This window comes from Rhinoraja longicauda, chromosome 30, assembly GCF_053455715.1.
Source record: "Rhinoraja longicauda isolate Sanriku21f chromosome 30, sRhiLon1.1, whole genome shotgun sequence".
Taxonomy (NCBI): domain Eukaryota; kingdom Metazoa; phylum Chordata; class Chondrichthyes; order Rajiformes; family Arhynchobatidae; genus Rhinoraja; species Rhinoraja longicauda.
The window spans coordinates 11,224,865-11,236,908 of record NC_135982.1 but is presented as its reverse complement, the minus strand read 5'-3'; the positions used below and the strand labels follow the sequence as shown (position 1 = coordinate 11,236,908).

The 12,044-nt window shown below is 42.0% G+C and overlaps 1 protein-coding gene across 1 annotated transcript; it reads left to right on the top strand.

Moving 5' to 3' along the window:
• The first annotated feature begins 1,892 nt into the window (after positions 1 to 1,892).
• On the top strand, positions 1,893 to 11,773 carry taf10 (TAF10 RNA polymerase II, TATA box binding protein (TBP)-associated factor). Its single transcript, XM_078425290.1, has 5 exons — positions 1,893 to 2,078; positions 5,516 to 5,664; positions 8,025 to 8,089; positions 8,743 to 8,857; positions 10,546 to 11,773. The coding sequence occupies exons 1-5, from the start codon at positions 2,024 to 2,026 to the stop codon at positions 10,633 to 10,635; spliced, it is 474 nt and encodes a 157-aa protein (XP_078281416.1). The 5' UTR covers positions 1,893 to 2,023; the 3' UTR covers positions 10,636 to 11,773.
• The last annotated feature ends 271 nt before the right edge of the window (positions 11,774 to 12,044 follow it).

Genomic DNA, 12,044 nt, shown 5'->3' with positions numbered 1-12,044 from the left:
TCCTTGAACCACATCCCCTTTGATGTCTGGTTTTCACACCTTACACTTCCATATCTCGGTGTCTCCTTCTCCCCTGACTGAAGAAGTGTCTTGACCTGAAATGTCACCCATTCCTTCTATCCAGAGAAACTGTCTGTCCCGCTGTGTTACTCCAACATTTTGTGTCTATCTTCTGACCTGCCCTCTCTAACCCACAGCGAGGCAGCCTGTCTCATCAGAGACCCACACCACCCTGGCCACACTCCCACCTCATCACTGCGCTGGTGAGGCCTTATTTGGAGTACTGTGTCCAGCTTTGGGCTGTAGGGATGATGTTGTTAAGCTGGAAAGAGTGCAGAGAAGATTTAAGACATAAAACTCTAAACACGTTCAGGTCTGTAAGTTAACTGGCTTGGTATATATGTAAAAATCGTCCCTAGTATAGGTGCGGGGATCGCTGGTCGGCGTGGATTCGGTGGACCGAAGGGCCTTTTTTCATGCTGTATCTCTAAACTAAGAGAAACTAAATAAGACCATCAGTCTGAAGAAGGGACCAGACCCAGGGAGATTAGTTTAACTTGGCATCGTTTTCAGCATAGACAGTGGCCTGAAAGACTTGCTCCTGTACTGTACTCTCAGTGTGATCCACACTGACGTGGAGTGATAGAGGCCCATGACGTTTACTGTGTTAGGCTGGCCACCTGACTCATCATTGTGCAGGCCTGAATGGGAATACAATGATCATGTCCTGATTGTAAGTAAAGGACCACGATAAGGAGGACATTTTCCACAATCAGTCGCAGTTGTCATCAATTGACCAAAAGCAGGCAGGTGGGACTAGTATAGCTGGGACATGTTGGTCGGTGTGGGCAAGTTGGGCCGGAGGCCCACACTGTATCACTCTATGATATGACAAGAAGAAATATTTTACATTTCTGTATTATTTTGCGAATAATCAAAACTTCAAATCGTCCAGGTAGAGTTAATACCTAGGAGTGTGTAGGCAGGTACTGTAGATGCTGGTTTACACTGTAGACACAAAATGTTCTAGTAACTCAGCGGGACATGCAGCATCTCTAGATAGAAGGAATGGATGACGTTTCGAGTCGAAATCCTTCTTCAGACCGAGAGTCAGGGGAGAGGGAAACTAGAGATAGGGGAGGGTAAGGTGGAAAATTACAAATCAAAGCAGACGAAATGTATAGGAAGGAACTACAGATAGACACAAAATGTTGGAGTAACTCAGCGGGACAGTCAGCATCTCGGGAGAGAAGGAATGGGTGATGTTTTGGGTCGAGACCCTTCTTCAGACTGCTCAGTCTGATGAAGGGTCTCGACCCGGAACGTCACCCATTCCTTCTCTCCAGAGATGCTGCCTGTCCCGCTGAGTTACTCCAGCATTTTGTGTCTACCTTCCATTTAAACAAGCATCTGCAGTTCTTTCCTACACATGGAACTGGAGATGCTGTTAAACACAAAAAGCTGGTAAAATAGGCACACACAATCTAAACACCCTCTCAGTCTGAAGAAGGGTCTCGACCTGAAACATCACCTATTCCTTTCATCCAGAGATGCTGCCTGACCCGATCAAAGCAGACGATGATCAAGGAAATGTAGAATATCACAAAATGCTGGAGTAACTCAGTAGGTCAGGCAGCATCTCAGGAGAGAAGGAATGGGTGACTTCTCGACCCGAAATATCACCCATTCCTTCTCTCCTGAGATGCTGCCTGACCTGCTGAGTTACTCCAGCATCTTGTGAAATAAATACCTTCGATTTGTACCAGCATCTGCAGTTATTTTCTTACACTAAGGAAATGTAGAATGGTTCATTGGTCGCTAAGGGGAAGGTGACTCGCTGGCGGAACGAAGTGTTGACGCTTATTTGATCGGGAGCACCCGGAAGAGTTTGTGGGACGGGCAGGGGAGCGTTTTGTGAGGGCACACGAAGCGGCGGGAGGAGTTTGTGGCGCGGACCGATTGTGGGCGGTTGGGGATGGCGTCGCCGCCACAGTGACGGGCACCGCTCGCTCGCTCGCCCGCCATGAACTCGGACATTGTGCAGCTGGGCGGCGCGGGCAGCAGCGCGGGCGGCAGCGGTGAGACGACACTCGAGGCCCGGGTACTGGCGTGCGGCCTCCACCCGGCCGGGGATTGGGGGCCGGTGTCCAGGGTCGCGGGTAGAGGGGGCGCGTTGGCGTCACGTGTCCATACTGGGCCCATGGGGTCACGTGTCCTGGAGGACATGGGGGTCAAGTGCCCAAGGCCCCCAAGAGATCACATGTCCAAGTGGTCACGTGCCCAGGACCCCAGGGGATCAATTGTCCAAAGGGTCACGTGCCCAGGACCTCATGGTGTCACATGTCTGGTGGGGATACGTATCCAGGGCCCCCACTGGGGTTATGTGTCCAAGGGCCCCGGATGACATTTCTAAGGGTCCCTGGAAGTCCCGTGTCTAGAGCACCAGGGCATTGTGGTCAGGGACCTCTAGTGACGTGTCCAGGGCCCCAGGCGTCACATGCAGGGCTTCTGGAGTCATGTGTCCAAGCCACTCGGGGGTCTTGTGTCCAATGTCGTGTGTCCAAGGCCCGGGTCGCCAGTGCACAGCTCCAATGCATTGGCAGCAAGTCTGCAGGAGTGCAGTGGTGATCAGGAGAGCCCACCAGGTTCAGTGAAGTCGCCTGGAGAAGAAGATCTCCTGGCGTTTAGCATTTAGCCCTACTAGCCTGTCTGTGTCTGCAGCACCAGCCATCCCTCAATCCACTGCATTGACATCAGGATCCTGTGAACACATATAAATAAAAATATAAAGACTTAATGGGAATGTGCACCTCCTCTCCTGGGCTCTCCAGCACCTGTTCAAAGCTCCCTCCAGTTTTCTCCAGCATGCGATACATTGAGCAAAAGACAAACTGCTGGAAATGTCGGTGGGTCAGGCAGCATCTGTGGAGGCATGTTGATGGCTAATCATCCAGAGTTGTGATGCAGGGTTTGAACCCAAATTGTCAAACATACTTTTGCCTAAATAGATGCAGCTTGATCCGCTGAGTTCTCCGAGCAGTTTTTTTTGCTCCATAATCCAGCATCTGCAGTCTCTTGTGTCTTTATGATACATTGAACCTGCCTATTCTCTGCTGCCCAACTTGATTAACTATCCTTGGTGTTATTTTTGTCTGTCCATGTCTTACTGGTTTATTCGTTTTCTGAATGGGACCTTTGGAAAGATCCGTCCTTGTCAAGGTCATCATACCAAACTACTCTTGACGATATCAATTCTGTACTTTGAGGAGTCACACCATGTGGTTACAGTGATCTCCAGTGGTCATGGTTTAATAACTCCATTGCATCAATGCTTCTGTATCTTTGTCCTTGGTTTCTGGTAATGCATTGTATTTATTTTGCATTTTTTACCATTTGCTGTCTGCTCCTAAATCCACAATGTAAAATTATGTTCATACTTTATGGATCAACTTCACTAACCTACTCAAGCACTGAAACTATTTAGCAATTTTCCATTTTTAGTTTAGTTTAGAGATACAGCGCGGAAACAGGCCCTTTCGGCCCTGTGCCGACCAGCGATCTCTGCACATTAACTACCCTACACACACTAGGGACAATTTTTACATTTACCAAGCCAATTCACCTACCAACCTGTACGTCTTTGGAGCGTGGGACGATACCGAAGATCTCGGAGAAAGCCCATGTAGGTCACGGGGAGAACGTACAAACTCCGTACGGACAGCACCCGTATTCGAGATCGAACCCTGGCCTCCGGTGCTGCATCCACTGTAAGGCAGCAGCTCTACCGCTGCGCCACCATGCTGTCCCCATTCTGCAGCTTTACAATAATCCTGCTAACATTCTTTGGCAGCAAAACATTTGATAGCAAAATAATTATGCCACTAGATCTCTTCTTAAGCAGGGTACTGATTTCTTGCCTTTAAAGTTCTCCTGTCCTTTCCATTTGACTTGCCTCTTGTTATTCCTCCCAGCTTTGGATGAAAATATTTGCAGCACCCTCATGGAATAACATTCTTATTTTTTTCTTACAAACTGTTCTGATGGCTTTTCATTTAACCCTTTACTGCACTAAAATTCCATGTAGTTATCATTTTGTGTCTTGAGGTTTTGAGTGCCTCGGTGGAATACCCAGCCATGCAAGTTATGCAGCCACACAGTCCAGAGGAATGGTCTCAACTTGAAAAATCAACTCTCCATTTCCCTCCACAGATGCTGCCTGAGCTGCTAAGCTCTCGCAGTTTGTTTATTTTTGATCCATTCCTTATTGTCCTTTTAGAGGGCAGTGCTGGGCTACTGAAGCACGTTTCCAGTAGAGGAACCCATGAAGCATAATGTTCATGACTTATTCTTAACCTCTTCCTCCTTCTGCATTCCCAAAACATTCACCACAGCCTTGGTAACCTTGCACCTTCTAAATTATTTATTAAGACTTTGGGAGAGGCTGGCAAATCAAAGCAAGGGATTAAATGAGATATCTTGGTTATTGTGTCTAAGAGCTATGACCATTGACCTATTTGGATGCAGCTTGGAAAGGTGACTGAGAATTTGCAATGTATTGGATTAGGCTGAGCCTGTCAGGGCTAGAAAAGCAGGCGAGTTTAGATTTAACTTGAACATTGCAATATCAGATCCAAATAACTCATTAAAATTTTGTATTCTGGACTTAATTGGACATCCTGTCATTTTCCTCCCACGTTTAATTATCTATATTTTTAGTTTGATTAAATTGATATAATGATGACAGGCAGAATACTATTCCATGTTGATGTGATTTTGTCAAAGACACAACAGTCTCTAATCCATAGATTCCATGTTGATGTGATTTTGTACACAAAAAAAACCTGTATATGCCTGAAATGGAAGAGCAACTGTAGGTCTTGCACCTGCAACTTTAGGTCTGTTTCATTTTCCGTGGATGCTGCATTACGTGCAAAATGATACCAACATTTTCTATTTTATTTCAATTTTACTGAGTTTGCTATGGAGGATTTATGAAAGGCTTTGTCCCGATTTTTGGCTAACTTATCAGTTGTGATGTAACAAGAGAAGAAGGCAGTTAACATTTTCCTGTCGGGCAGAACACACAAAAGCTTGAATGCGTACCACCAGATTCAGGAACAGCTTCTTACTCACTGTTATCAGTCTTCTGAACAGCCCTCCCATAAGCTAAGGTGTAGTGCAGTTCCTCCAATCTACCTCATTATGGGAATTGTTATTTTTCTCTGGAACTGTAACACTATAATGCTGTAAAAGGTATTTTCTGTACTCTGGTATTTTTCTCTTTGCTCTTACTACTGCTCTTGCGTATGGCTTGATTGAATTCCTGTATTGTGTTACCTGATGTAATTGTATAGAAGGCAAATAAAAGCTTATAATACTCGATACTTGTGACAGTAATAAAACAATAGCAATTTAGCATTGGTAAAGTTATTGTTTTCTGGGCTGCTGCTTTCAGCAAGGTCAGTTTTCTATTGCTATATGCTAATAAATGTTACTTTTCTTCTTGTGTCTTCAGTGCCAAATGCTGCTGCCTCTGCAATAGAGACATCTGTTTCAAATGGTGTCTATGTTCCTCAAGGGATTGCCAATGGGGATGTCAAACCTGTTATATCAACAACACCATTGGCAGATTTTCTTATGCAATTGGAAGATTATACACCAACAGTAAGTGTATATACTGTATTTCACTAATTCAATATGGCTGACACTCCAGTTTCTTTGCCTACTTGTTAGTTAAATAAATAAAGTACTTCCAGAAACTCTTGTCAAGTCCTTCACTCTATCATTGCTATTTGATTGCGGTTCTAATTCTAATTTAACAAGTCCAAATAGCAGGTATGAACCAGTGATGTTAAAACACTGGGTTACAGGTGCATGCATGTAAAAAGTTGAAATTTTGCAAGATTGAGAAGAGTGGGACTTTTTGCTTGATTTATGTTGTTGGAAAGCCCCATCTTCCTGAGCATTAAACAGTCACAAGGTAAAAGGTGAAGAATGCAACATTTACATTTGTGTTAATGTGAGAATCATTGCAACAGCGAATTTTCAATCGGCTCATTTTGACAAAACTGATTCCAATCTTACAAAATGCTGGTGAAACTCAGAGGGTCAGGCAGCATCTGTGGAGGGAATGGACAGGTGATATTTCGCACTCCTCCCAACCCTTCTGAATTTGGTGGAAAGGTTCCGCTTTCTTATTTAATTTCCGCCATTCCGATTTCGCCTCACATTTTTCCGCAAAACAGTCGGCAATTGCAATTTGTCAATTCTGCCGCTAGAGCTCGCTAGGGGTTCCTCAGGAAATCCCCTGCACCAATGTGGCACCTAGGCTGGGCAAGGCAGCCAATCTCGACTTCATCGGGACTTCCATGGCCAATTTGTCAAATCGGCTGCTAGAGGTCGCTAGGGGTTCCGCGAGAAATCGGAAGTCTCCCCGAAAATGTGGCACCTTGGCTGTGCAAGGCAGCCAATTTCGACTTCATCGGGACTTCCATGGCCGATCGGTGGGTTGAATTTGCAACCTGCAGCCGGGGCTCTGGAACTCCAACCCAGCACATCGATCCCCATAGCCGTCTTCCTTGGCCAGCTGGATAAACCAGCAAAGCTCTGGAACCAAGAGTGCTAGAAAATCAGTGGTGGAACTGTAATGAGTAAATATTAAATTTAAGTGCAAGATTATATAACTATATTAATTAATGAAGGCGCGGTTAAAATATAAAACACAGCAGAAAAGCCAATTACCACCTTTTTGGGCTGATTTTCAATTAATGTGCGAGTTTACTTCAACAAGTACTTTCGTTTGGTTAGTCGAGTCACAAAAATCAACTCTTTCTTCATAACTTAGTCATACATTTTATGACCATTGTTCTTTTATTCAATACCAAGAAAATTGGGATGTGTAAGGAAAACACAAAATAGAAAAAACAAAACAAAACAATTTTTTGTTTGTGCTGCAAAAAGTATTTCTGTTCAATAACCTTTCTATAAATAGCAGAATATGCTCATGATAGGCCTGACATTGTACATGTAGTCCAAGAACTACAAACTGTTGGAAATAATAGTCATTTTTCACACATGAATGTAGCGCAATGCGTATGCGCATTTGGCATGCATATCTTATTTTTGCTGAAAAGTTGTATTATGCGCCATATTATGAATTTTGACGTAAAATTCTGAATTTTGGACATCAAAAATCTGAATTTGTAAAATCAAATGTTGGGAGGACTGCATTTTGAGTCAGAATCAGTTTGAAGATGGGTCCTGACCCAAAACGTCGCCTATCCATTCTTTCCACGGATGTATGAGTTGTGGGTGCCTGATATGTTGAGTTCCCCCAGCACTCTGTGTTTTGCTCAAGATTCCAGCATGTGCAACTTCTTTTGTCTCTGGTTCCAACCTCCTTGAGTCAAATAATAATTTGGTGACACGTGGAACAGTAGATGCTGGTTTACACAAAATGACGTAAAGTGCTGGAGTAATTCAGTGGGTCAGGCAGCATCTCTGGAGAATATGAATAGGTGATATTCTGGGTCGGGACTGTTCTTTAGACTGATTGTCATGGGGGTGGGGGGAGGGAGAGAAAGCTGGAAGAGAGGGGAAGGTTGCGAGATAAAGCCTGGCAAGTGATAGGTGGTGAGAGGAGCGACGTGTAAACCGTCGCCTATCCACGTTCTCCAGAGATGCTGCCTGAACCGCTGAGTTATTACAGCACTTGTTTTTCTTTAATTTGTTAGTTGAAATTCTCATTAGTTTAAGTACAGAAACCTTGGAAAACAGATGTTGTGTTAGAACTTGTACTGAATATTACCATTTAGAAAGTGCTGTTGCAGCCATTTGAGAATATATAAATCACTGCTTTCTGATGTTGGCATTGTGACATCACTGTAATATATCACCTGTGTTGTCATTACGTAGGAAGTTAACAATTGTTACTGGTATTTTTCAAATACCATGCATTTTCTACCTTAATTACATGTATAGTTAATTCACTTTCTAAATGCTGCTTGTTTTCTGGAACACCTTAGATACCAGATGCTGTAACAGGATACTACCTGAATCGAGCAGGGTTTGAGGCTTCTGATCCACGCATGTAAGTTAGTGCATTGAGCAATTCTAGCAATTGAATGGATTCACATTTCTATATTGAGAAATCCCACTTTTAAAATGTTTTAAAAGTTGATGCAGGGTGTTTCAAAATGCTTTTGTTTCAGATAGCTATTCACATTTTTAAGCCCCATATGTTGCAAATTTGCTCAGTGGTTAAAAACTGAATGTATTCCAGAAACCTTTCCCACCCCCTTGTTTTTGTTTTGTGAATCGATATTCAGAGGAGGTGAACACAGAACATTGTAAAGTGCAACACATGACAGGCCCTTCAGCCTGTTGTACATCAATGGTGTTAAGGGTCTTGCCATTGACTACACTTGTACCTTGCATTCAACCTCCCATAGTGCAACACCTCACTCTTGCTCAGAATTCCAACTGCCATTTCTTACCCCATATCTGTAACTGGTTTAGAACTAGGTGATCATAATTGCTGGAATCACTTAAAAAACTCGCAAGATGTTAACTCAGTAGAAATTTTCTGGGATGTTTAAGCTACACATTTTGCTTGGTAACATGAAAAGTATTGATTTTTGAAAGTATTTTGGTAATTTATAAAATCTTCTTTCAGAGTTTGCGTTGCTTTACTACAAAGTTGGTTGTATGCACAGGCTTTTGATCACACTGTTTTCTAAACAGAATCCGTTTAATATCTTTGGCTGCACAAAAGTTCATCTCAGATATTGCAAACGATGCCTTGCAGCACTGTAAAATGAAAGGAACTGCATCAGGAAGCTCCAGAAACAAAAGCAAGGTTTGTTCATATTGAGCATTACTTGCTCAAAATTGCTTGAAACAGAGTTTTATCCATGTCACCCTAAGTACGTAAGAACAGGATGTGTATGTTTCAAAGTTTAAAAATATATGATGTATAAGACTGCAGTATTGTAATTTGGAATTATTCACTCTTTGAACCATTACTCTTTGTTGGTTAGAATACTTTTGGCCACAGCAACTTGATGAACAGCTCAAATTGGTGAACAACACATAATTGGTGAACAGCTCAAATTGGTGATTGGTGAACAGCTGAAATAAATTGTCAAACTTTAAATGTTCTACATATTTACATGTAAGCGTAAACCACTTCTAGTGAGAAAACGTTCTTATAAAAGTTTATTTATTCACAAAATGCTGGAGTAACTCAGCAGGTCAGGCAGCATCTCGGAAGAGAAGGAATGGGTGACTTTTCGGGTCGAGACCCTTCTTCAGACTGAAGAAGGGTCTCGACCCGAAACGTCACCCATTCCTTCTCTCCCGAGATGCTGCCTGACCTGCTGAGTTACTCCAGCATTTTGTGAATAAATCGATTTGTACCAGCATCTGCAGTTATTTTCTTATAGTTCTCGTAAAAGTGTTCCATTAAATTCCAAATGTCATATTTTTGTCGTATCATGTTGCAATTGCTTTGCCTGGCCCTGCCTCATTGAAGATCATACAGAAATTACAAGTTGAAGAATAATCATTTGGCTCAAGTATGGCATGTTGGTGCAAACCAAAATCCTGCAGATTCTAAAAATCTGAAATAAAAACAGAAATTTCCGGAAACCTCTGGCAATTAAAGTCTCAGTTGGTGACTTTTCATCAGAACTCAATGCTGATGTCACCTGGAATGTTATTTCTGTTTGTGCGTGACCCGATGAAGATTCCCAATATATTTTATTTTTATTTCCGTGCCTTCCTCACAATCTGCAGCCGTATCAAATTTACTTTGGCACTACTCTTAAATCTCCTACTTTCACCTCAACCGTCTCACTACCCCAAGATTTATTCCTGGTATTTGCTTCAAATTGCTAACTCTGCTAGGTAATTCCTCTGTCTCTCAATGCTCTCTGCATTTAAACGGAACATTTAAACAAAAGATGTCTATCTTCATTGTTCTAGATCCATTAATAACTGGGAACAGCTTGCCATCATTTCCTTAATCTTAACACGTATCAAATAATCATGTAATGTCAAAGGTTCAATGATTCCTTTTTATCACCTATACAAAGGTGCAGTGAGATTATTTTCTTGCACACTGACCAGTAAGATTATTGCCATACACAAGGACAATCCTGGTGCATATATGCAGAAAATCCTAATGCATAGAAACAGTCCACTGAGTCTATATGCGATGGTTGCCAGGTATTGGTGCCATTTCACAGTCCCAGCTGCAGCTGGCCATAACGGCCCGTTACAGCCGTCGCCTCCATCCGGTCATCCCGCGAACAGTCGTCCTTCTCCTTGCCCAGCCATCCTCGACCTGCGTGCCCCAGGGCCGTCTCTCACAGCTGACGTCAAAGGCGCAAAGATATGGCTGCCCCGGTTGTTCCTACCATCCGTTGTCCAACGTCCGCCACCGTTGCCGACTCCCCCACCTCTGGTTCCCAGTCTTTATTTTATTTGCAAGAAATAATGATTTGTAAGATATTATGGTTTTTAAAATTGTCGTTTTTGTTTCAGGATAAAAAATACACCCTCACAATGGAGGATTTAATTCCTGCTCTCACTGAATATGGCATAAATGTGAAGAAACCTCACTACTTTACATAAAGATCTAGAAGCATCCTCTGCAAACTAGTGACTATTTATTAACATCTCCCAAGTACTGTACAATGTCAGCTCGGGATGCCTTTCAGCAAACGACAGTGGAAGAGAAATGATGTCATAAGTTTGCAAATTGCCCAAAGTGACAAATGCTAAAGTGGTTCGAATTCAAAATTTGCCCATTGTTTGAAAGTTTGCATTATTTCTCACTTGATTCCAGCATATCTTTTTGAATTATTAGCTAAGGTGATTAAAAAGGTTTGAAACATTTTTTTGAATCTTGCAGAATAAGTTTGGGAGGGTTTTTTTCTTTTCTAGGAAGCTAGTTTGGGATCCATTTGAAATAGGACCTAAGTTAAAATTCTGCATCAAATGGCCATTAGGGAAATGATCTGTATAATAATATTTTTGAAAATAGCAAACTAGTTTGTCGTTCATTAAGAAGAGAGCCATGTTATTTTTGGGTGGTGTGGTTTTTCGTAAGATGCATTTGAAAGGCATCAACTTGTAAATGTGTTCTGGTATTAGAGAAAAAAATGGTTTGTGTATTCAATGAAGAGGAAGGGCAAACATAATCTTTTCTCTGTGTACTTAGGAAAATGAAATCAAAGCCATTTCTGCTTTGCTTTAGCTTTGGGTAGTGCACCCGTTTATTTAATGCAAAGTTTAAATAAAGGTAACTGGATGAGTGAGGGGAAGAGGGGAAGCCTTTAAGAAACTGTTATTTCAGATTCATTTATCAGAATGTAGACATTTATGGTTCTCAACTAATACTCATCTAATAAAATAATTAGCCTCCCTCGAAACTGGGAATGTTTTGATGATTTAAACTTTATCTAAATTGAGCTCGCTTCCTTAAGCTTCAATATGGTTCCCTATAACCTTTTTATTAAGCGTTCAAATGGCAATTTTTTTTAAATTGTCTTTGATTTTATCTCTCACCGCAGAATGGATGCATGTTTCATGAACGTTTGAGAACAATTGTAACAAAGAATTTTCTTTCCTTTAGCAGCAGGGCTTATTACAGTCAAGATGTGTAATCTCATGAGCAGTACGGAACTCTTGTAATTTCAAACTTGCACAGAGAAAGATACCTTCCCTCTATAAATGTTCATTTCTTACAATAAATTTACAATTAATTTTATTTCTTGATGAAATAATTATTGTACAACTCGTTATATATTGGGGAATACATACGTCAAGAGTTATGGGAAGCAGGCAAGAGAATGGGGTCACTTCAGAAGGCAGTCAAGTCAATTACTTGGATGTTGCTCGGGTAAGAAGGGCAGGTTTTCTTTCCCAAAGAGCATTGGTGACGACCTGTGTTTTAAAGTCCAGTAGATTTGTGGTCACTCACTATTGATAGCTTTTTATTCCCGATGTGTTTAACTAACTGACTTTAAATTCCCTTTGCT